This window comes from Corella eumyota, chromosome 3 (genome assembly GCF_963082875.1).
Source record: "Corella eumyota chromosome 3, kaCorEumy4.1, whole genome shotgun sequence".
NCBI classification, from domain to species: Eukaryota; Metazoa; Chordata; class Ascidiacea; order Phlebobranchia; family Corellidae; genus Corella; species Corella eumyota.
This window is the reverse complement of record NC_137492.1, coordinates 1329740-1353148: the sequence shown is the minus strand read 5'-3', so window position 1 is coordinate 1353148 and position 23409 is coordinate 1329740. Positions and strand designations below refer to the sequence as shown.

General features: G+C 30.4%; 7 protein-coding genes across 7 annotated transcripts; 6 read left to right on the top strand and 1 right to left on the bottom strand.

The window, feature by feature from the left end:
• Positions 1 to 890: 890 nt before the first annotated feature.
• LOC145746309 (large ribosomal subunit protein mL41B-like) lies at positions 891 to 1473 on the top strand. Its single transcript, XM_082564567.1, has one exon. It carries the CDS (start codon positions 910 to 912, stop codon positions 1321 to 1323), a length of 414 nt encoding a protein of 137 aa, XP_082420693.1. The 5' UTR covers positions 891 to 909; the 3' UTR covers positions 1324 to 1473.
• A 20-nt stretch (positions 1474 to 1493) lies between these two features.
• LOC145746310 (uncharacterized) lies at positions 1494 to 2035 on the top strand. Its single transcript, XM_082564568.1, has one exon. It carries the CDS (start codon positions 1511 to 1513, stop codon positions 1922 to 1924), a length of 414 nt encoding a protein of 137 aa, XP_082420694.1. The 5' UTR covers positions 1494 to 1510; the 3' UTR covers positions 1925 to 2035.
• On the top strand, positions 1963 to 6492 carry LOC145746308 (methylcrotonoyl-CoA carboxylase beta chain, mitochondrial-like). Its single transcript, XM_082564566.1, has 9 exons — positions 1963 to 2452; positions 2697 to 2946; positions 3318 to 3447; positions 3812 to 3981; positions 4201 to 4304; positions 4534 to 4721; positions 4928 to 5090; positions 5512 to 5667; positions 6035 to 6492. The coding sequence occupies exons 1-9, from the start codon at positions 2052 to 2054 to the stop codon at positions 6189 to 6191; spliced, it is 1719 nt and encodes a 572-aa protein (XP_082420692.1). The 5' UTR covers positions 1963 to 2051; the 3' UTR covers positions 6192 to 6492.
• A 151-nt stretch (positions 6493 to 6643) lies between these two features.
• LOC145745001 (uncharacterized) lies at positions 6644 to 8974 on the bottom strand. The gene is made up of 4 exons (XM_082562986.1): positions 8723 to 8974; positions 8071 to 8218; positions 7610 to 7716; positions 6644 to 6883 (listed from the first exon to the last, which is right to left on the bottom strand). Exons 1-4 carry the CDS (start codon positions 8972 to 8974, stop codon positions 6644 to 6646), a joined length of 747 nt encoding a protein of 248 aa, XP_082419112.1.
• Positions 8975 to 10019: 1045 nt separating this feature from the next.
• Positions 10020 to 12406, top strand: LOC145744999 (retinol dehydrogenase 12-like). Its single transcript, XM_082562983.1, has 6 exons — positions 10020 to 10205; positions 10376 to 10514; positions 10898 to 11007; positions 11355 to 11526; positions 11782 to 12001; positions 12241 to 12406. Exons 1-6 carry the CDS (start codon positions 10020 to 10022, stop codon positions 12404 to 12406), a joined length of 993 nt encoding a protein of 330 aa, XP_082419109.1.
• Positions 12407 to 12733: 327 nt separating this feature from the next.
• Positions 12734 to 14786, top strand: LOC145745609 (THO complex subunit 7 homolog). The gene is made up of 6 exons (XM_082563732.1): positions 12734 to 12877; positions 13127 to 13241; positions 13464 to 13578; positions 13828 to 13982; positions 14244 to 14380; positions 14586 to 14786. Exons 1-6 carry the CDS (start codon positions 12865 to 12867, stop codon positions 14666 to 14668), a joined length of 618 nt encoding a protein of 205 aa, XP_082419858.1. The 5' UTR covers positions 12734 to 12864; the 3' UTR covers positions 14669 to 14786.
• A 1156-nt stretch (positions 14787 to 15942) lies between these two features.
• On the top strand, positions 15943 to 23116 carry LOC145745064 (uncharacterized). Its single transcript, XM_082563054.1, has 12 exons — positions 15943 to 16354; positions 16666 to 16741; positions 17065 to 17528; positions 17772 to 17938; positions 18175 to 18411; positions 18746 to 18982; positions 19316 to 19582; positions 19825 to 19997; positions 20155 to 21262; positions 21538 to 21745; positions 22043 to 22228; positions 22584 to 23116. Exons 1-12 carry the CDS (start codon positions 16055 to 16057, stop codon positions 22686 to 22688), a joined length of 3528 nt encoding a protein of 1175 aa, XP_082419180.1. The 5' UTR covers positions 15943 to 16054; the 3' UTR covers positions 22689 to 23116.
• The last annotated feature ends 293 nt before the right edge of the window (positions 23117 to 23409 follow it).

Below are 23409 nucleotides of genomic sequence, written 5' to 3'. Positions count from 1 at the left end.
AATAAACCTAATTTATACTTGCAAAATTTAGTTTTAGATATTAAACTTTACAACAAGAGGTTCTCGGGTTCGATCCCCACTGTCTACCTGGTCTTAGGTAAGTAATGGTCTTTTAATCTACAAAGCCTAAAACTGGTAATGATTAGATAGTATTTTCAAGTTTATAAAATCCAAAAATGCCAAAGACTTGAGACAAAGTCAAGTACAAAAGATGTAACCTTATACTAAAATAAAAACATTCTCTTTCCAAAATTGCTTTTTTAGCGTTAGAAAGTTAAGGAACTTACCTATTTATTTTATTTTAAACTAAGTTTCTTTTATGGTTAAGGCCGTTTGTATTTAAATGAGGATAACAAATTATGTTTCAAATTGATGTTACGATTTAAATTTTTTGGAAACATTAAAATTTTGTTTATGTTTAGTCCGCCTGTCAGCTGACCTTGTCCGAACGTAAATACAACCACGTGTCTGTCCGAATGTAATATTACCATGTGTGTATCTGAAAGTAAATATTAACAGGTTATAAACGTATTAAAAGGCTATTTTTTAAAATAACTGAATAAAACGCTATAAACAGTTAACAGACAGACAGATAAACAACATCTGAACATGAACAAAACAGATAAACGCTATCAACTTTAGCTAACAGGGTTAAGCCAAAACCAATCAGCAGCCTAATTATCAGGCAATTATAATCTATAATATTCGAAATTGGCAAAGCCAACTCAAGACTGGGTCAGGGTTGCAACTGTTACTCTATGTTTAATAGGTTAAGTCAACCCTCTCACATTAAGGACAAATAAAAAATTAAGGACAAATAAAAAAAATTTTGAAATTGTTACCAATTTTCTTAAAATATAAAATAATATTTTGTTTATCTCACAGGTCAACTTGATACAACATATTAAAATGCGGTTAACGACTTGTTTGTTGCGGAAATGGCCAAAAAGTTCATTTCGAAGACCAATGACGGGTCGTAATTATGGAAAAACTAAACCATTAAAAGCATGGTCAATGTCTTTTGGAGAAATTGATGAAGAAGTTACAGTAAATGGCCAGGTTGTGCCATGCCGTGAAAAAATTCCAATGTTTATGGTACCAGATTTAACAGATTGTGATTTAAAGCCTTATGTTGCATATCAATGTGAAAAACACCATGAAGATCCTATGCAGGCTAAAGATTTATTCGAAGTTTTTTATGCGCCTGAAATTGAAGCTGAAATGAGTAAAACAAAACTTGAAACAATGCCGGATGTAACTGAAGGGTCTGGATTCTCTAAAATTTTAACAAAGTTTTTTAAATCAAAACCATTGCAAAAATAACAACAAATTTTGTTTTTTCATGTTGAATTTTTTTATCAATGTTTTTTACATTAAAACCTATTTAGTGCCATGCTTAAATATTGGTATCGTACAAACTACATTATACCTAAACTATACTTGCTTTGTATAAAAATAATGTTGTTTTTTTAGCACTTACAAATTAGTAATTTTAATATTCTTGTAAAAAATGAATGATGTAGATCCATTTGAATCTGTAATAATGATGGATTTAGAAACATCACAACATGGCTATAACGAAGGAATAACTGCAGGGAAAAGAGTTGGGATAACAGAAGGCAAGGATATTGGTAGAAAAAGGGGGAAAGAATTTGGATCAGAAATTGGATATTATTTCGGTTTTTCGCAATTTCTTTTACATACTCTTGAAAACAATACAACATCTTCTAAATCAAACTCAAAAATAATAAGTTTGTTACGGACATTAATTACATCTATAAGCAAAATTATAAATGATGATACTTTTAGTCCAAATAATGTTGATTTGTTAGGGAAAATTCGAAGTGAATTCAAGCAGATTTATTCGTTATTGCATCTAAAACATGGTGGAATAATAACTAATAATTCATCATTATCGTTTTAGTTGAATTGTTAATTCATCGAATATTTATAAGTGCAAAAAAATACTGTATGTAGTAAATTACTGTAAACTTTTTATTATCTTTTTTTAGTTTACAATTAATCATGTTTTTATAATTAAGTTGTTAATCATGACTATAAAGATGTTTTCCCTATTGAGGACAAACTTAAAAACAATTGTAAATACTGCCTCAAGTGTTCGTGGTTTACAATGCAGTGCAACACTGCATCGAGAACGAGTGTTGCCAGTTGGAAGCACTGCAGAAACGAAATCAGATGTTTATAAAGAAAATTACGAGAATATGTCTGAGTTGGTTGAAGAGCTTAAAAATAAAATCGGGAAGATATCACAAGGGGGCGATGAGCGAGCGAGGAAGAGACATACTTCTAAAGGAAAGATGTTGCCAAGAGATCGGATCCAAACTCTGATTGATCCAGGAAGTGCTTTCTTAGAGTTTTCACAACTAGCTGGTTATAATTTGTATGGCAAAGAAGAGGTGCCTGCTGGAGGGATTATTACAGGAATTGGCAGGTTTGTACAATTTTTAACTTTTTTTAAAGCATATTTTAACATGTTTATTACTTTGTTTTAACTATTTTTTGGTAAAAGGAAAAACTTAGTTTTTTAATTGTTTTAACAAATGTTAATACTGCTATAAATACTTGCTTATAAGAGCCTTGACAATATACTAGCAATGGGAATAAAATTTAGAACTTAAGAATTTTTAAAGATTTTAGGAACATTTTTACTTAGTTTTACAATTTTATTTGTACAGAGTGGCAGGCAGAGAATGTATGGTAGTTGCCAACGATGCCACTGTAAAAGGCGGAGCTTATTACCCAATCACTGTAACTAAACATCTTCGAGCACAAGACATTGCTCGGGAGAATAATCTTCCTTGCATCTACTTGGTTGACTCCGGAGGAGCTAATCTACCTCGGCAAGCTGATGTCTTCCCAGGCCGCGATCATTTTGGGAGGATTTTTTATAACCAGGCAACTATGTCAGCAGCTGGTTTATCACAAGTTAGTTTCAAAAAGCAAAAACTTATTATTTTTGGCAAACTCTTTTATGGTTTATGGTTCTTTAGTTGGGTCTTTTAATTACCAACTAATTAACGGTTATAAACTAGAAGCTCTACCACCGTTGTCCCCCAAGTTTATAAAATGCGGAAAGGACGAAATTTTTAAACCTTACCTTAATCTTTCCTTGTTTACTTCGCCCTTTTTGCATTCATTTTAGTACTTCTCGTTTAAACCGACGAATGACCCTAATAGAGCTCTATAAACTATTACTATAACTATTTCTAATTTTTTTTGTAGTAAAACATTAGTATCAGGATAAGCAATTTACTTTTTTACAATGTTGGTGACATTTTGTGAATATTTTTATTAAGATAGCGGTAGTAATGGGTTCATGTACTGCTGGTGGAGCTTATGTTCCAGCTATGTCGGATGAAAGTATAATTGTTCGAAAACAAGGAACAATTTTCTTGGGTGGACCTCCTTTAGTACAAGCTGCTACCAGTAAGTTGTTGTTAAACTTATTTATTATTTGTATTTTCATTACATGTATAAAGGTTTCAAACATCATGTATATTTTTGTATGAATTTGCTTGTATTTATTCTTTAATATTTTTTTACATAAAATTTTCAAATTTTTTTTAATATATTTTTTATTGTCATGTTGTAATCACAACCAACTTTTGCCTGGATTAATTTACTTGTGCACCACGACTGACAGTTTTTATTTATTTTAAAGGGCTGCATTTAGATTTATATATACACCAAAACAAATATGCCTATGTACATTACACTAAGCTCCTTTATATATAGATTTACAAGGGCCCAATTAATTAAAAATTCTAATAATTGATATTTTTTCTTAAAGATGAGATTGTATCAGCGGAGGAGCTAGGAGGAGCTGATCTTCACTGCAGCACATCCGGAGTAACGGATCATTATGCTCTGGATGACATGCATGCTCTTCATCTTGCCAGGTCTTCCGTTGAAAATCTTAATTATCTGAAGCAAAATGAAATCAACATTGAGAATAATGAAGTACGTTAAAAATATTTTTAATTTTGTATGCCTTTTTCTATTTTTTATGTGTCTGTAATGATATATATATGTAAACTCTTAAATATTGCTATTTTTACCTTATTTAGTAATCACTAACTTAAATGTGCAAACCTAAGTTATTTTTAAAAGCATAAAAGTCTAGGTTATTTTGGTTTAGATTATATGTGAAAAAATTTAATAAAAATTTTCTTTTTTTAGCCACCACTGTATGATAGTAAAGAATTATATGGAATAGTTGGAACCGATTTGAAACGAACTTTCGATGTTCGAGAAGTGATTGCTAGAATTACTGATGGAAGCAGGTGAGCTTTCACAAAATAATTAATTACAAAAAACTTTGTTATTGTACTAATAGGTACAAAAATTTAAGTCTCTCTCCCATTTTTTATAGTAAAATATACTATTTCTGTAATATACCTTTTACAATGTCTATATTAATATTAAATTGTCCTATTAAGTCAACTTAAATATATTTACTAATGCCTTATTTTTTATTCTTTTAAAGTGAAACTTAATATATTAATTTTTTAGATTTGATGAGTTTAAGAAAATGTACGGCGACACTTTAGTTTGTGGATTTTCTCGTATATTTGGAATTCCGGTCGGAATAATTGGAAATAATGGAGTCTTATTTTCTGAATCTGCTCTAAAAGCGACTCATTTTATTGAACTTTGTTGTCAGCGTAAAATCCCACTTTTATTTCTACAAAATATCACAGGTTAATATTTCGTTTAAGACTGGATTTCCATTTTCAGGATCTTTTTATTATATATATATACTAACTTGGTATTAAATTGTACAAGTTTTATTTTAAAGTTGTGCAAGTTTTGTATAGTTAAAAGTTTATGACTGTTTATTTACCGAGCAATTTACCATTTAAAACAGTTTTAAATTTTAATTTCATTAAATTTAAAATTATTCCAGGTTTTATGGTTGGAAGGGATGCTGAGGCTGGTGGTATTGCAAAAGATGGAGCAAAGATGGTGACTGCTGTGGCATGTGCCAAAGTGCCGAAGATCACGGTGATCATTGGAGGTTCATATGGGGCTGGTAACTATGGAATGTGTGGCAGGGCTTACTCACCTAGGTCAGTTTGTCTGCTTCATTAAAAATTTGTTCATAATTTTTTAAATTTTTGGTTTGTTGATATGTAGGTGATGTTATTGTTAAAGTACCTATATTTTACATTGTATCTGTATCATTTATTACTAGTTAAATGCTATAAACTTCTACTAAGCAAACACTTAATCAGCAGCATAATTAATGGGCAATTATATTCAATAAGATTTTAAACTGTTAAAGTTAACTTGAGACTGGGTTGGGGTAACTGATGTTAATCTATGTTAAGGTCATGACGATGTCCTTTCCACATCGGAATAAATAAATATAAAAAAATTCTAGAATGTACAAACTTGTTTTTAACAAAACTTTTTTAATGAAAGATTTTGTGTAAAACTTTTAGGATACTTATCATCTTATTAAAACATCACTAATTTTATTAACACCAGGTTTTTATATATGTGGCCCAATGCTCGAATATCTGTGATGGGAGGTGAGCAAGCAGCAACAGTTTTAGCAACAATCACTAAAGAACAGAGGAAAAGAGAAGGAAAAACTTTTACAGATGATGAAGAACGACAATTAAAAGATCCAATAATTAAAAGGTTGGTAAAAAAGTTATGAAGTTAGATGGAATTCTAAATTATCGAATTGGCCATTTTTTTTATATAAGCAGCCTAAATTTAGAAAAAATGTTTTATTTATTATAACTAGTTGGTGGTTTGACCTATGACCACGATTTGAATTGTCATATGGTTGCAACTTTTAACTAATATTTGCCTCGATTATTTACCTGCGTTATTTTTTATTTATTTTGCAGGCCTATAAATTGAACATACATATATAAATTAAACTATAAATTTTCCATTAAGCCTCTTTATATATAGATTAGGATTTTCAACCAGTTTTTATGTTTAAATTTCAAATATATTTATACATTTTTTTAACTTTCTTTTTCATATTTTTTTCTAGTTTTGAAAGGGAGGGTAACCCCTATTTTGCAAGTTCAAGATTATGGGACGATGGGGTAATAGACCCATCTGACACCCGAACTATAGTGGGGCTCAGTTTAAGTGCTTCTCTCAATGCCCCAATTCTTAAAACTAATTTTGGAGTTTTTAGAATGTAGAAATATTTAGGTAAAAATATTTTTAAATTTAAACATGTTAAATATTTATTATATATATGTGACTGTACTATTTAAAACAGTTACATCAATACTTTTAATACATTCAAAAAATTAATTATTTAATCCAAAACTCCTTTATTTAATTAGTATTGGTGGTAGATTTAAATGGATATTTTTACAATTAAATTTTTTTTAAACTTTTTTTTATTTATTTTATGGAACTTAATTTGTACTTCGTCATTTTTGGCAAAGATTTTTATTTTGTGTTTGCATTAGAGTCAATGCAGAGTTAAAAGGTAAATTAAATTACACAAAACATTTTTTCTTTATTTAATCACAACATTTGTGTCTTAAAATTTATTGCAAAAAACGCGCGAAAATTTATTGCGATAAAAAAGTTTAAATTAAAAATCTAAAAAAATAAAATTAAAGTGAAGCAAGTACAGGGATATCTAGTGTTTTATATAGTAATAATAAAAAGATAAAACACTGCTTAAAAGCGCCAGTCCAATTAAAATTTCGTTGCGGACTTGCACAAAAATCGGAGAATTCTGAATCATTTCCATCACAATTCCTCCCTTCTTGTTCTTGTGCGGAAATTCTTGATCAGGAACATCCTTGTTTAAAAACTTACATAAAGGGCCCCAACCTTCCTTAACGTTAAAGTGAAGGATCTGCTTAGGTGGCACCAACTAAATTTATATTAACATCATATTAAAATCGGCAACGTGATGCAGTGGTAAAACACTTGCCACACCACCATTAGGTCTTGGGTTTAATCCCTACTGCTTTCATGCTGTAGCGCCCTTAAGTAAGGCGCTGTAAACACCTGCTGAGCCAGCACATAATCAGCAGCATAATTACTGGGCAATTAGAACCAATAATATAGGTCGTGCATTCAACCTTTACACATCAAGGATTAAGTTATACCAAAAAAAATTGGTTGTTCTATAAATATATTGTATTTAAAAAAAATATTTATCTTTGATCTTGGAAGGTCGACTTCACGACCTAAACATAGAATAACATCAGTTAACCAGACTCAGTCTCGAGTTGACTTTGACAGTTTGGAATAATGTTAATTATTTTTGCACTATAATTATAAGCTGCTGATAAAGTATTACTATTTACCGCCAAAAATATTGAATTTAATAAGATGAATCAGATTTTAAACTTTAAAATAATAATTGGCGTTAAAATAAATTGTTTGCAGTGAGAACTTAATCTTTTTCTAGCGATTCTGTGGATTTTGTTTCAAGTTACACATTGTTTGACCTTGGTTAAATATTTACACCAAGTCTAAAGTTCATTGCGCTAATAATTCAACTTTGAACTTTTAAGTTAAATCATTAACCAATCTCGCTTGTGCGTTTTTCTTTTTATGCAGAATTAAAAAAAAGGTAATTCGTTCAACTTACTTCTTTCACTCTTGCATTATGCTCTCTATACCTCATCTTAAACAGCATGAAATTTCTTCTATGCCAAGTAAATGGGACCATAGGATCCATGCTATATTGACAACGTGCTTGAATAGAAAAACAATTAAATACTTGTATTAGAAACAATCTACAGGAATAATAATATCAATATTTAAGTTAATATTTTGGTAAGTTTGATTTTAACAGCTTCCATGTTATAATGACATTATTTAAAGACTTTAAATAATATTAATTTTTTCTCCAAGTTTAATAACATTTAACAGAGTAATTGCTGGTGAATTATAATAAAAAACATTAAATATATCAAAAAGAAATAGAAATGTTGGGTCAGTGCAACTAATGTTTCTCTATGTTTAGACCGTAAAGTTGACCTTCTCATACCGAGAATAAATAAATTTATTTTTTTTATTTAATTGCTTTTTTGTTAGTAAATTTCTTACTTGTTCCGTTAAAATATCGACGAAAACGTCGACCTGTTGGTGTTATAAGGGAGATGATATGAAGTAGAATATTTTCAGTGACTTGAGAAAGCTGAAAGTCGTAACTTTTGACCCACACATCCTCATTTGCTTTTTCAGAGTGAATAATCTTTAAAAAAGACAAATTAAATTGGAAAATTTTTAATTTTTTAGAACTTATGATTTTAAAGTTATAACTTGAAGTTATAGAATTTTTAATTATCCCGTCTTGATTGTGACCCTGCAAAAGTTAGCACCGTTTATAGCGACTTTCTTATGTGAGACAAGACATTAAAGCAGCAAAGATCAGACACAGCACCTATCGCTTTAAAATCAAGTGATCCTACTTCACCCCGCTGTTGGCCTATAAGTTTTCGGGCAACATGTGCACCCAGTCCTTAGACATGTTATAAAGCATAATAATGTGTGTGTGGTGCACTAGTAACAAATTACGAACCAGAAGATTGAAGGTTCGAGCCGCCTTAACGTCGCTATATTTGCCTTAAGCCCGGCGTTTTTAAATGTCTTAAATACGTTACTAGTACACTTATCCTTTATACAATAATAAAACCTATTACATTTAAATTAACGTTGAAAAAATTATCTAAATTTTATAACATAAATTTTGTTTTACTTTTGCGTCTGGAAATGCTTTTAAAATCTCTTCCCAGAATGTACAAGCAGGAACATCAGTTACTACATCAATATCTTTAAATATTTCGTATATTTCCTCAGTTGTACACCCATGTTCCATAAGCTTTAACAACTCTTTGCTAAGGTAGTGGAACTGTTCTTCATAATCGTAAACTTTGTAGCCCAGAACTCGCATTGCAGCTGCCATGCTTTTTGTGCCACATTTCGACATACTTGAAATTATGACCTTCATTTTCCTTTTTTACTTAAGTTATTATAGATACATCAACGTTTTAAAAAAGTGTAAAAAAGCGTTTGTAAGCTTTTTTTATATTTTCTTTTCCATTAACTGAAAAAAAAATTTTCTAATTTTATTTTAATTAAATAATTAATTTATAATGTTGAATAATTTTTAAAGCTTAAAAAATTTTTTAAAACATTTTAACTGATTCCTATTTCACTAAATTGAAATTCGAGCCTTCTTTCAAATTCGAACCTTTTTATATCCCTTGAACTGGGCAATATTTTCACAATATTTTTATCGGTAACCTTGAGTTAAATTTACTTAACAAATACCTCTCGTCGGGACCAATGTTCAAACACGTTGTCCTATTCTAGTATATTCTATGACGCAATAATAATATTGTTCTTAAAAGTATTTTTTAAAGAGTTTAGTTTGGTATTAAAAAGTCAAAATTAAAATAATTGTTTAATTTAACAACTTGGTTACGTTATAACATTTGTATATAGATATAAATATATATATTTTTCAGCGAGACTATATATAAAGCAATATCAATATTTGCATAACAACATACGTAAAATGAAAGTTGTCTATACAATAATGATTACTGTACTAATTTTAACACTTTAGAAAACCTATTTTTTGCAATTAAAAATACAAATATACTTTGGTATTTTGTTTATTTCTTTAAACAAAATATATGTGTTAATTTTGTTTAATTATTGTTTTTCTAATTAAAAAATTTTAAATAATTGTGATTAAGTAATCTTTATCTACAACAGTCAAGTTCAAAATTTTTTCAAATAAAGATTAAAGAGAACTTTTCAAGGTCTCTTTCTTGTAAATTTCGATTCGCGCTGAATTTCTAGGAAAAGTCAACATGAACTAAAAGCATACAAGAGCTGTTTTCAGTTTGTTTGTCCAACTGACCTCACAGCAGTTTACTAAGGTTTATTATGCGGTTTTATGCTGTTGACCATTTTATTTTTAACAGTAAGCTTAAGTCCATATATTCTTAGAAACAAAGGTTTTGAAATTACATTTTTCGTTCAATATGAAAACTGTCTCTGCTGTTAACGGTTGGGTTAAATGTGATGTGAAGTTGAATGATAAAGTTGTTATTATAACAGGAGCAAATGGTGGGATTGGGTTGGAAACTGCGATTGATATCTGTGGAAGAGGGGCGAGGGTGTGCCTGGCTTGTAGGAACATAGAAAAGGGGGCTGCGGCAAGAAATAGAGTGGGTTTATATTGGTAGATTTTATTTAAAAAAAGTTAGTTTGCAAATTTAAAAGTATTTTAAGAATATTTTTTGAAGATTTTTAACAAAACGTTAATAAAAAGGTGTTAAAATTATCATAATAAAACCAAAACTTGTTTAGTTCTGTAAAAAAGACTTTTTTTTATTAGATTCTTAAAGAAACGGACTGTGAGGAAGAAAACGTTATTGTAAAACAAATTGACCTGGCTTCGTTTAAATCTGTTAAGAAATTTGCAAAATCTTTTAACGAAGCTGAAGATCGTTTAGATATTTTAATTAATAATGCCGGTGATTAAAATATGAATTACATTTTAATTTAATAAACATAGTAGCAAGATATATAAATTAAACAACTAAAAAGTAGAGTCTTAACAATAAAAAAACAATTTTATATAATAAAAATATCCAAGAAAAAACTTTATTTTTGGTTTATTTCTTATAACGATTTATAGACAGGCTGTAAAATCTAACATTTAAAAAAGTCCTAAAAAACTAAATTGCTTTATTTTATAAGATTGATAATATTTCTAATATTAGATGTAGTTAGTTAAAACAATAGCATGTCATTGGTTTAAGCAGTCTTTAAAAAAGGGGTTTTAAGCATAAATCTTACTAAATATGCAAAGCTATTTAATCACCTATTTTTTTAAACTTTAACCCTCTTGTTGTAGGAGTTATGCTTTGTCCGCAAACCACAACTGAGGATGGTTTTGAGCTTCAACTTCAAACGAACCATTTGAGCCATTTTTTACTGACTAACCTGCTTATGAACAAGCTTAAGGTAACATATATGTTATTGCTTTAGTGTATGTTATTGCCCAAAACACTTGGTTTTACTACTTGAGGTCCTGAGTTCGATTTCAACTGCTTTTATGCACCTTTAAGTAAAGCACTTTAAAAGATATAGATTTCTGTTGAGCCAAAAATTAATCAGCAGCTTATTTATCAGGCAATTATAAGGAATAATACCCCTAACTGTCAAAGTCAACTTAAGTCTAGGTTGGGGTAACAGAATTTACTTTATGTTTAGACTGTGAAGTTAGCATTCCCATATTAAAGAAAAATATTTACAAAACTAAAACAAATACGCAATATATTCCTCTAACCAAAATATTGTTTTTATTTTAGAAAAGTGCACCTAGCCGTATAGTAAACGTTGCATCTCTTGGTCATGTTTTCTCTATTGGACTGAATTGGAACGATTTAAATCATGCCAGAAGTTACAGTCAAATAAAAACGTATTGTGATAGCAAGTTAATGAATATTCTGTTTACTAAAGAACTTAACAAACGACTTCAAGGTAGAAAAAAAAATTTTTTTTGATTCAAAATATGGTTGCTTATCTTAATTCACTTGTAAATATAATTTTTTTTTCAATTTGCTTGTTTTAGAGCACTATTAGATAGCTCTTTTATTTATTCTCTTAAGCTAGATTAAATGTATTGACAGCATCTTATTTAACAACACTTAAATTATACCAGCATCAGGGATCAAACTTTGGACCCTCGGAACTTTTGGCATCACATTTGTTAAAACAAAATATTTAACCTTTTAGGTACCGGCGTTATTGCTAACTGCCTCCATCCAGGCATTATAAGATCCGACCTTTGGAGACATTTCTACGACAAGGATCGCGCTTATTGGAGGAACGTGGTAGACTATTTGACCAATCCGATTCGGCAGATGTTTTGGAAAAGTCTTAAACAAGGAGCACAGACTACTATCTATTGTGCTATTGCCCCGGAATTGAATGAAATTGGCGGAAAATATTTTAGGTAATTAATGTTTGTTGTTTTAAAATGTAAATATTAACATAGGGCAGCAGGCTAACTTTACATAACTATTAACTTTACATAACTGTTTGGACGTGTTTAAGCTATCTGTAAACACCAGGCTTAAGGGCGAGTAGTGTGGCTTTGGTGCGGCTCGAACCCGAAACCTTTTGGCTTATAGCTCGACGCCATGACCGATATACTACCATACCAGTCAAAATTTGTTTTATTTTTATGTTAAGTGATTGTACCTACGGTTGGGAGTCACCCCTGGCCAAAAACATGGATAATGCGAAGCGATTATGGCAAGTCAGTGAACAAATAACTGGTTTGGTTTGTCCACCAGATTTGCTAGATTGGGAGTTAAAATCAAATGAGAGAAGACAAAGAAATATGACAACAGCTTAAATGTGTTAACTACTTACCCTGAACAATGTAAAAAAGTTGCCTGATAACTTTATATTATATTTTTTAATGTTAAATTTGGAATGATGTAATTTTTTTGTTTACGTACCCGTTAAGCTATTATATCATAAGCTATTTTTATGTTATATTTCTTTTTTAATGTTTTACTCTTTTTTTAAGAATGTTTTTTTAATGTTTGATTTTAATTTTGTTTTAACTATGCATAAAATAAATGATAACATTATTTTATTTTGAGGACAAACTTTACTATTTACGATTGATTTAAATTAATTTGGCAACACTGCAGAGCACGTGTTTATGTTTATCTTTTATAGAAGGGTACAATTAGGGGATTTTTGGGGTTTAACGTAGTTTAAACTTTTTAAAAACTTGGGTATTTTGTGATTTTAAAGTGAAGAAGACCCAAATTCTAAAAAAATTGATTATTTGTTCGGATAAGAATGTCTACAGACGGTAAGTTTATTTTAATCAAAACTTATATTATTTTAATTAATAACTACTGTTGCTTAAACTAATAAACTTAAAATAACTAAATATGTTTTTTAATGGGAATCAAACCTAAGACCTTGAGTACAGGTTATATTAATAATCTCATGTAGTAGGCTATAAAGTCAATATGTTCACATAGTACACGGAGGATAAATAAATAATATATAATAAAAATAAAAATACATTATCTTTTTTATGATTATGTTATTCCAGATGATGTGATTAGAAGAAGACTTTTAATAGATGGGGATGGGGGAGGGGATGAAAGAAGATTAAACGCTCTTATGAAACTTTTTATTAAATGGTGCAACGCTACAGAAGCTGACAAGTAACTATTTAAAAATATTAAAAAAAGATGTTACAATATTAAAAAAAGGAAAAATAAAAAGATTTTTTGAGATACTTTTCAACACACAATTTTTTCCACATTTTAATTGTCTTTTTCTTATTTTTTTGTCATAATTATTAGAATTTTCTTACACCATCCAATTTATGTTTATTATTCTCTATGTATACCATTTAATTGACCTCTTTACTTTTGATTTTCTAGCTCTACGCACCAACGAATGCTTTCTGTTCTTGCCCACAGTGAATTTGCGATGACGAAAGCAACTCTGGTTCACGAGATGAACTTGCAACAAATGGATAAATATAAACAACTACAAGTGAGTGTAACTGGTTATAAGTGTATGTTGTTTTTGGTATTCCTAATTAAAAGCTGGTTTTAGTATTTTAAATGTGGCATGTTTTATTATTTATATAAAAAAAATTGCTATTTTTCTTATCGCAATATTTTATTGGTTATTAAATTAAAATTTTTAAACTAGAATACCTAAATTAATATAAATTTACAATCTGGCCTTTTCTTGGATTTAGGCTTTATTTTTCAACTATTTTTATTTTGTATTTCCCAGGAAGAAATTGACCAAAATGTGAAGCTAGCTTACACCGAAATAGAAAACTGTAAACAAGAGTTAGTTGAGGCTCGACTTGTGCGCAAAAATCGACAAGAATATGACGCTCTTGCAAGTGTTGTACTTCAACATCCAGACAGACAACAAACTGAAAAGTAAGCAGTAGCAATTTAACTAAGGATATAGTATTGTCGGTGCCCTTTTTTTGTATTTTTATTTGCAAAGGTGCTTTTTTGACGTGTTTAAGCTATCTGTAAACACCAAGCTAAAGGGCAAATAGTGTGGCATTGGCGTGTCTCAAACCAGAAACCTTTGACTTGTAGCCCGTTGTGATAACTGGTATACCACACTACAGGACATTACTATGTGTTTAGTGAAATACTTAAGAAATTAAATTATTTCTGGTTTTGTTTTAGTGAAATAAATGAATACAAAACGGAACTAATAGAACTTGAAGCAAATGAATTGAGACTTGTTGAAAAACTAGATCTTCGTAAAAAACAATTTCATGCTCTGCTAACTTCAATTCAACAAATACAACAAGTTTTAAAAGGTAAAACATGATTGTCTATCAAAATTTCATTAAATAAATTTTGGTCTTTGCTTTTAAAGCATGTGTATGTACTAATTATATTGACATATTTATAAACCTAATTAATGTATAGCCTATATATTAAACTATTAAAAAAATACAAAATTTAAGGGATTTCTTAAGTTTAAAAATGATTCAAATTTGTTTTTTTAACACAACTTGATAGAAGAGGAAGAAGAAGAAAATGGAGGAGGTTTGGATGAAGATCCTGTTGCTATGGATACCACTCCTCATATTATGACATCATGATGATATTATAAGTTAATGATTTCATACAAAGAGGTCAGGTTTTTACTTAAAGTTTGTCACTAAAATTCTTGAGTTTTTTTTTCATTATTTTTAAGTGAAACTTATTTGTTTATGGTCAGGGTGAAAGAAAGGTTAACTTAGTTATTTTTTGTGGTAAATAAGTTAGATTTTGATTATATTTTGCTTGAATTTTAAAAAACATTGTATTATCTTAGATTATATATCTTTAATATTTTTGTATTAAATTATCTTTGATTTTGACAACCTAATTTTAGCTTACATGGATTGGGTTTTAAATGTTGTTGTACTCAGTTTCATATTTGTCTAATTGTTTGTTAGGTTTAAATGTTTTTCTTGTAAGGTATTGTTAAGTTGTGTAACTTGAAACCTTTAAAGATTTAAATGCCAGATGTTTATTGTTTTCGAAATTAAATAAACTTTTTTATTAAAAATATTTAAAGGGGTAATATCACAAGTCATAAGTTTAATTAGAAAAGTTTTAAAAAAGCAATATTCAAAGCAGTTTTATTAACATTCTTTAGTTAGTATTATAAAATAAGTTTCTTTAGTCAATGTTGTAGTTTTGGTCAAATTGTAGAAATTTATAATATAAAAAACGCGAAATTTTTTTTAACTTATAGAAATTTCCTTTTTTACTTTACGTTTAACTTTATTTTGGTTTATAACAACTATTTAAAGACAGGAATGCCCAACTATAAGCTGCTATGTTGTAGGTCATATTAAAGACGCCACGATTAAATAGTTTTCTATTGTCCCAACCTCACAATAGTTCACAGGCTAAGATTACATATCCACACTCTGATAAAAGTAATTAAATAGCCGAAAGCACGCCTCTGCTTTGTTTAAATGACTGAAAATTACATTACTTTCGATAGCACTGTTACCTAGACTCCGCGGTGTTATCTCTGTCATATTATGATAAAATTATTTTAATATTGTTAACTAATAAACAAAAATTAGTAGTAAAAAATATAAAAAAAGGCAAAAAAGAGTAGCTACAAAAAGTTTAAATTACAATTATTAATATTCCTGCAGATATTGAAATACTTGAAATACTTAAATAGAAAAAAAGCGAAAGTGGAAAACTTTAAAAAATATTTTTAGTTTTTTTTTAAAAATTTTGTTTAAAAAAAATTTTAAGTTACAGATGTTAATATAACTACAGATATTAAATTACTTTAAAAATAAAATTTGCGAGAAAAAATTAAAAAAAATATTTTTAGTTTTTTTTTTAAATTTTATTGCAGAAATTTGGTTGTAAATAATACAAAACATAATGTAAAATATTGTATAAAGTTGAGCTATAAAAACATTTTAACAATTCAAGAATACGATGCGTGAGTTGTATAATCTAAACCTAAAATTATGATGCAAAATAGACATTTACAAACTTTAAACCGAAGTTCAACGTTTCGATATCTGGTTACCCCAGTCCGATCAAACGTTAAAAGAATCTCGCTCGTACAAGTGTTATGCGTTCTCATACTTGTCATAAGTGTTGCTCTGTTTGGGATCGGGATCTTGCAGCAGGGTAGTGACAACCATGTGACTGATGATGTAGTTAGGATTGCAAAGACGCAGCGGTTTCATCCAAAAATTGTGGTACCTCATCTTGACACTGTCTCACATCTGAGGAAAGATGTTATTTTGTTGGCTCAGCGTCAAGTAAGAAGTTTGTGTTTGTTTGTAGATTAAAACCTTAAGAAAAAATAAATTGGTTTTTAATTGAAATTAATATGAATAACTTTTAAATATGAAGAATAGACCTTTGAATATTGGAAGATTTTATTGTTTTATTCACGACAATATTTTAAAGTCTTTTTTTAAATATCTATTAAAATCTTATTTTAAATTTAACTGATTTAAACTTGTTTACAATATTTTTTTGCAATATTTTCCATCTTGTACTTTAAAATGATGATATTAATATAGGTAAACATAAAGAATTTTGTATTTAAAGTTTTTATTTTTTGTAGGGTGTAAGACAATCATATTCACATAGAGTTCGAAGTTTAATGTACAGAAGATCATTGGTGGTGTTTAAACAAGCTGGTATGTAAAGTTTAATTAATTAAAGGTTTCGAGTTTGATTCTGAGTGATCTATATATTAAAAAGCTTAGTGGACAATATATATTTGCATCTATATCCATTTTATAAGCCTACTGAATAAATGAAACAGCAAATTGTGGCAAGGGGGTAAATTATTGGAGGCAAATATTAGTTAAGATTATATTTGAACAAATAATTTGCCAGGCTTAGGCTCTAATGTTCTTTAGTAAAGGGTTTTGCGAATTAATGACAAGTCAAAAACATAACAAATTTTAGATATTTTTACTGTAAAATTTGTTGTTGAATTTATAATTATTTTTTGTAGTTCCTATGAACTGTGTTTGTCCTAATGACAACACAACAACAACAAATTCAACAACACAGCCATGTGATTGTGATGACATAATGGAGTCAAACAGTACAACAGCAATGCCGACAACAATGCCAACAACAGTGCCAGAAGTCACAACACCTGTTACTACCCCTGTTATACGTCCAACAACTCCACCTCCTGTAGTCACAACCCCTGTTGTCACCCTAGAGACAACAACAGTTGTAGCTACACCTGATCCACCAACAGTTGTGATACCTGTGACACCTGACGACCGATCAGGGCTTATTGCTATCGAAATTTTTGGCGCCACCATTGGCGGGATGGTCGGGCTTTGTTTCTGTTGTTATTATTGCATCATTTTCTTGTTTGTGTTAAGAAGAAGGAAGTTAAAGAAGCAGAAATATGATGTGGAGACTGAAGTCACTCCAAAAATGTTGGGCATTGGAGTTGGAGTAGTGAGTAAAATCTTATTTTTTGTTAAACTAAAAGATATGTCTGACTTAAATATTTATAAAGTTAAAATGTTTATTTTGTAAAAAAAAACTTTAACTTGTTTTATAATTATAAAATAAAGAAGGTTTTAACCTGTTTAGGTTATTTAACATTGTGTTATTTAGGAGAACAGAAATTTTCCTGTGTTAATTTTGTATAATTTGTATCTATTTTTTTATTATTGTATTACAATCTTTTATTTTCAGGACACCATTGAAATTGAAGCTTGGAGGTGGGCGTTACTCAAGGAAGACATGATAAGGGATGGGATCGCCAAGGGAAGTTGTTCAGTCCTGGAGTTTGCCATCCAGGAGGCAAGATCTTCTGAGTTGTATTCCGCAGATGCAGCACTAATTGCTGAGGCAGAGGAAAAGTAAAATTTATTTTTGAAATTTTTTGGATTGCTTTAATTTTTATTAGATGATTAAATTTTTGGTAAATTTTGGAGTTATAAGAATTACCTTACCTTTCTAATAATGAAATTTTGGCTAAATATTATTAGACTATATGTTCTAATTTTATATTGCACTAGTATTGTTTTTGCAAATTGTTAAGTGTGGACTTGTATTTTGATTAGTTTTGGTATAAAAATATAATTTTTATTGTAAGGTTAAATGAATGGAGACGAGCTCAAAATCTTCTTAAAGATGCTTTGGACAGCAAAGATCTAGCTGCAATACAAGATTATATGTCAAGATTTGAGGACTTAGATATTAAAGACGAAACGGGGATTTACGACAAATGTTTAAGTTTGATGACCAATCGAACCAAGTTGAAAGATGAAATGAAAGAGGCAGCTGAAACACGAAACGAACGGAAATTAATTGATTCGATGGCTAAGTTTAAGTAATTTAAATAAATATTTAAATATGATTTATTAGATAGTAAACTAAATTTAATTACATATATTTTTAACCCACATCTCTTATAGTCTGATGTTTATTATATAAGCTAGTCGAGCCTGCCTTACAGTCGTCATTTTAATTGTGGTAATATAGTTGAATTCTCAGCTAATAACAGCATTTTTTTTAAAGTTTTGTTTGCCTAAAACTAGACATATATATCGTTAACTAAGCTTTATTAAATATATTTTATTTAATTAACCTAACAATTTTAGAAATTTATATCTCGTTTTAAATAAAAAAAATAATTTTTCTAACATAAAAATTTTTAATTTTAGAAATTTGAACCTTGCAGCAGAAGACACAAACAATGATCCAGACCTAATAGCAGCTAACCAGATATTAAACGAAATAACCCAAAATCGAGCCTTAGAAGGGAAGACTCACGATGATATAAGGAATCAACTGAGAGAAGCAGTTGACCAGCGTAAAGTTGGTTTGATTGGAGCGTCCATTGCAAAGTTTGAGGCTGCTTTAATACCAGATGTTTATGGCGATTTAGAAAAAGCTAAAAGGTATATATTTAAAGTTAACCTGACTCACTAATGATGGTAAGATAAGCAATTATTTTAAGTATCTAGTTTGTTAAGTTATATAAAATTTTTGATCATTTGCAAATAACATTTTTTAAATTTTTATTTAACCTCGATGTGGAAAGATCGACTTGACGACCTGAACATATGCAACATCAGTTACCCTGACGTTAATACCTTTTATAGCACCCAACTTATGTGCACTACGGCATAAGAGCAGTGGGAATCGAACCCAGGACCTTATGTAGTGAAGCCAGGTGTTCTAAGCACTACACCATGCTGCCAGTCTTATAATTTTTTTTTTTTAACTAACAGGACACTCAATGAAATTGAAGCAGAAAGGCTAAAACATAAAGATGCAACGTTCCAGGCCATTATGGATGCCTCGCAAAAACGTGACACAAAAGCTCTATCTGTTGCTCTGCAAGATGGCGCTAGATACGGGGTGGATATGGACGACTTGCGTGAAGGTGAGAAACTCCTTAAACTACTGGAAAGAGAAGATCAGTTACTTCATCAAATGAGAGAACTAATCGCTGAGAGGGACTCGGGAAGGTTGCTAGAAGCGATTGCCATTTTTAGGTAAATAAAACAAATGTTTTTCTATATTTTTTCTTTACTGAAACATTTAGTCTTAATTAGAGTATATTCATACTAATTAGTTAAATTCTTGGAGGTAATCAATTGGTGTTGTTTAATTTGTATACACATTTGTTTCTTATATGAAAATTTTAATCAAGCTTTGGACAATTTTTGAATAAATTCTGACATTAAAACCATATCTACCAAACACTTTAAATTTATTAATCAATTAACTTTCCTAGAACACCTGGGCTTCAGTTAGTTGACAAGACCGGTGATGTTGCCAAAGCTGATGATTTACTTCAGGAGTTGAGAGAGAAGGAAAGGTTGCACCGAGCAAAGGGAGACGCCATGTGGCGACTACAACAAGCTCGTAATGTTGGAGATGTTGTTGTTATGGATGGAATGATAAAAGGTCAAATAAATGTCAAAAAATATATAACGTAACATAAAGATAATACTTTTTAGGGCACTTTTTATGGCAGTTATAAATACTATGTATAACATAATGCTTTAAGTATTTTTGTAAAATTCATTTGCTTTTTTAAACCAATATTCACTTGATTTTGCAGCTCTGGATAACCTTGCATCAGCGGGCGAAGAAGTTGATGAAGCGATGCTGATACGAGCCAAAACTGAGCTCGAAACTTTACGAGGTCGAGTGGATTACAGAAAGAGAATGGAGACAATCAAGAGCGCCATCACGAGGATGGCAAATGCCGAGAATATTCCTCAACTAGCTGACCTCATTGAGCAGATGGTGGAGTTATCGGCTGAAGAGACATTCACAATGACAGCAGATGATACTCGTGTTTTAGACGAGTCAAGAGTTATGCTACACGATCTTCGTCGTAAACACGCAATAAAGGACGATATTGATGTCACAAGGCCATTGTTACAACTTCCTCTTGTCCCTGATTCGCTGAAGGATCTAACAAAGGGCGTAGACAAAATGATGGACCTTAAAAACATAGCGGCCGAGTTTCCGGGCGTTTTTACAGACAGTGATAACGAACTTTTAACCAAAGCTACTGAGGATTTAGAAGACCTTAAAGTAAAGGTTAGCATCATGACAGCAGCACGAGATAAACTCGAAACTGCGATGAAGAATCGAGACTTTGTGCAGCTGATAGATGCAATAGCAGACGCCGAATTAGCCCCTTTTATTGATCCTGAAGAGGTTGAAAAAGCGAAAAATTTATCCGACTTCTTGGATCCTATTATAAGAGTAAGCGCACTTAGAAAAGCGATTAAGTCGAGAAACATCGAGAATTTATCACAATCTTTGGAGGACTTTAAAAACGCAAATGTACAAGACGAGGAAGTTTTGTTCGAGAAGGGACAAAGGACGCTTAAAAAGTTGATAAAACTAGAGAAAAAACAGAGAAAGGCAGATCGCAAGAGAAAGCGCGAAGAAGAGCGGCGGCGTGCTGAAATAGAAGCTCTTAATCAACGACTACAGCGTGCTATCGATGCACACGACATTGAAGCGCTTCAAGATGCCCTGGATGCATGTGAAAATAGTGGTTACCGTGACGATGAGATACCTTTGTATCCGAGGGCAGAGGAGATCTACGATGAGATGACGGTGGCAAGATTAAGAGCTCGTCTCGAGGAGGGGATTCAGAGAAGAGATATTTCCATCTTGGAGGATACAATCGATGAAGCTGACTATGGAGGGTAATGAATAAAATGTTATCAGTTTATTTAAAAACGTAATGTAGGAATAGTATGTTAAACTACTGTAGATAACTTAAACTTATGTGTGTTGGTTTCCCTAATTTAACAATGATTTACTATCTTGATACATGTTTTACCTATATAGTAAAGTAAGCTTTCTGTCTATTTTTTCAGTAGAGCCTTTTTTGTGGTCATTCAGAATTGAACTGTTTGGTTTAAGTAGTAAGTTAAATGAAAAAAAACGCCTCTTTTTGGAATATATTTTTTTGTTTTAGTTATGTTGCTGACCTTGGCATAGATTACCAGCGTGCCAAAGATCTTCTTTACCATTTGCGTGAACTCCACAAACTTAGAGATGCAGTGGCTGGAATGGATCGATCCCTAATATCCGAGGTTCGAAACTACCCGACTCCACCTAAATCTGTTCATGTTGTCATGACAGCAACTATGTTGCTGCTGGGTGAACCAAAAGAAAATATAAAGGTTGGAATTTTTAGATTTAGTATTTAATATGTTAAAATAAGTGCTGTTTTTTACTTTTTCATTATGCTAAGTTTAAAAGTAATTCAAATTGAGAGTAAGGCGCTATAAGTGGTATAAACCCCTGCTTAGCCAGCACTTAATCAGCAGCTTAATTATCGGACAATTATAATCTATATAATATCCCAAACTGCCACAGGCAACTCGAGACTGGGTTAGAGTATTTGTTCTTACTCTATGTTTAGGTTGGGAGGTCAACCTTTCCACAGCAAGGATAAAGTTATATATTTTATATTTTAGAGCTGGCACAGTCTTCAAATTTTGATCGGCAAAATGGGCGAAGGTTCCTTGAACAGAAGGGTGCGCCAGAGGGCCCCAGGTGATATTCCACGAGACTTGGGTAACCAGGTAGAAGCAATGTTGGAAGGTTTTGACATCACAAGTGTGGAAAGTTTGAGTCGTTGCGCTGGAGCATTTTTTGCATGGGTAAATTAGAGTTTAGACTTCTTTTTTATAGGTTTTTACTGTAACCTATTGTAAGCATTGCAGTGTAGGTAATACTTAATTAATTAGTGTAAAATATGGTTGGTATTTTGATGTATTAAAATGTATATTTTGCTTCTTTATTTGTTTTATAAGTTAGTAATAGCTTCTTTAAAATTTAAACAACTTTGTTCTTTAATTTGGTATCTCTGTTACTTTGATTTTTGTGTTTGTTAAACAAAAAAGGGCTTTTTGACCATAGTACAGTCTCCAACTTTTAAAAAGGGTTAAATTTACGATAGTAAAACATAATATAAAACATTATCAACAGTATAACTCTTAACTCTTGTTGTTGTAGATTAAATGTATGATCAAGGAGTCAAGATTTTTGCTGAATGCTGATATGGAAAACGTTGAAATTGCCTCAGCAGGTTCAAGTATATCTGAAACAACTGCCATGTAGTTTAGTTGGTTACATCAAAATACTTGTTTGCGTTATTTGAAAAGTTGTAAGGTTGTCTTTGGGGCTGCAAAATGTAATGTAAATCACAAAATATAGATTGTTACATTGTCTTATACTGTTGACATGACATGTAAAAACTGGAAAATAAATATTAATATGTTGGCATTATTCGGAAGATTTGCCTATGTGTTGGTATACAAAATATTAAAAAAATTAACACAGTTACATGTATTGCATGGTTTGCACAAGGTTGGTATATTGGTTGTTCTTTTTAAGTTTTAAAAATGGCGGGAAACTGTTGTTTTTTCTTTTCATGATTAAACAAACGACATTGGGTTATTTGTTTTATATTTTTAAATGGTGTTAAATCACTTTGCCTTTTATTTTATCGTTTTATTATTTTTATTAGCTATAAATGTATCGTTATTGCAAAAATGACCCTTGTATATTCAAGATTAGTTTGGAATGTATCGTTAACTTAGGTTGAGATAAGAATAGCAGATTTAAGCGTAGGACTGTTTAGTTTAAAGCTTATTTCCCAGGCTTTTCTGTCTATTTATAAACATTGATCTATGTTTTGTAACACAAAGGGTTTGTTTTACTGTTCTTTTAAGATAGCTACATAAGTATACATTAAAATATCACTTATCTTAACACATCAAATAAAGGTGCGAAGCATTAAGTTTAAAAAAAATAGTAAATTTAAAATAATTTTATAACA

Excerpts from the sequence above, each read along its gene's own strand:
- LOC145745064 (XM_082563054.1), top strand. The coding sequence starts at position 16,055 with ATGATGCAAAATAGACATTTACAAACTTTAAACCGAAGTTCAACGTTT. Across the intron at positions 21,263-21,537 it reads GATGAAGCTGACTATGGAGG|TTATGTTGCTGACCTTGGCA; the intron begins GTAATGAATAAA and ends TTTTTGTTTTAG. Across the intron at positions 22,229-22,583 it reads CTGGAGCATTTTTTGCATGG|ATTAAATGTATGATCAAGGA; the intron begins GTAAATTAGAGT and ends TTGTTGTTGTAG.
- LOC145746310 (XM_082564568.1), top strand. The coding sequence starts at position 1,511 with ATGAATGATGTAGATCCATTTGAATCTGTAATAATGATGGATTTAGAA.
- LOC145746308 (XM_082564566.1), top strand. The coding sequence starts at position 2,052 with ATGACTATAAAGATGTTTTCCCTATTGAGGACAAACTTAAAAACAATT. Across the intron at positions 2,947-3,317 it reads CAGCAGCTGGTTTATCACAA|ATAGCGGTAGTAATGGGTTC; the intron begins GTTAGTTTCAAA and ends ATTTTTATTAAG. Across the intron at positions 3,982-4,200 it reads TCAACATTGAGAATAATGAA|CCACCACTGTATGATAGTAA; the intron begins GTACGTTAAAAA and ends TTCTTTTTTTAG.
- LOC145744999 (XM_082562983.1), top strand. The coding sequence starts at position 10,020 with ATGAAAACTGTCTCTGCTGTTAACGGTTGGGTTAAATGTGATGTGAAG. Across the intron at positions 10,515-10,897 it reads TATTTTAATTAATAATGCCG|GAGTTATGCTTTGTCCGCAA; the intron begins GTGATTAAAATA and ends CTCTTGTTGTAG. Across the intron at positions 11,527-11,781 it reads ACTTAACAAACGACTTCAAG|GTACCGGCGTTATTGCTAAC; the intron begins GTAGAAAAAAAA and ends TTAACCTTTTAG.
- LOC145745001 (XM_082562986.1), bottom strand. The coding sequence starts at position 8,974 with ATGAAGGTCATAATTTCAAGTATGTCGAAATGTGGCACAAAAAGCATG. Across the intron at positions 8,219-8,722 it reads AAGCATTTCCAGACGCAAAA|ATTATTCACTCTGAAAAAGC; the intron begins GTAAAACAAAAT and ends TCTTTTTTAAAG. Across the intron at positions 6,884-7,609 it reads ATAATGCAAGAGTGAAAGAA|TTGGTGCCACCTAAGCAGAT; the intron begins GTAAGTTGAACG and ends ATATAAATTTAG.
- LOC145745609 (XM_082563732.1), top strand. Across the intron at positions 13,579-13,827 it reads ATAAATATAAACAACTACAA|GAAGAAATTGACCAAAATGT; the intron begins GTGAGTGTAACT and ends TGTATTTCCCAG. Across the intron at positions 13,983-14,243 it reads GACAGACAACAAACTGAAAA|TGAAATAAATGAATACAAAA; the intron begins GTAAGCAGTAGC and ends GTTTTGTTTTAG.
- LOC145746309 (XM_082564567.1), top strand. The coding sequence starts at position 910 with ATGCGGTTAACGACTTGTTTGTTGCGGAAATGGCCAAAAAGTTCATTT.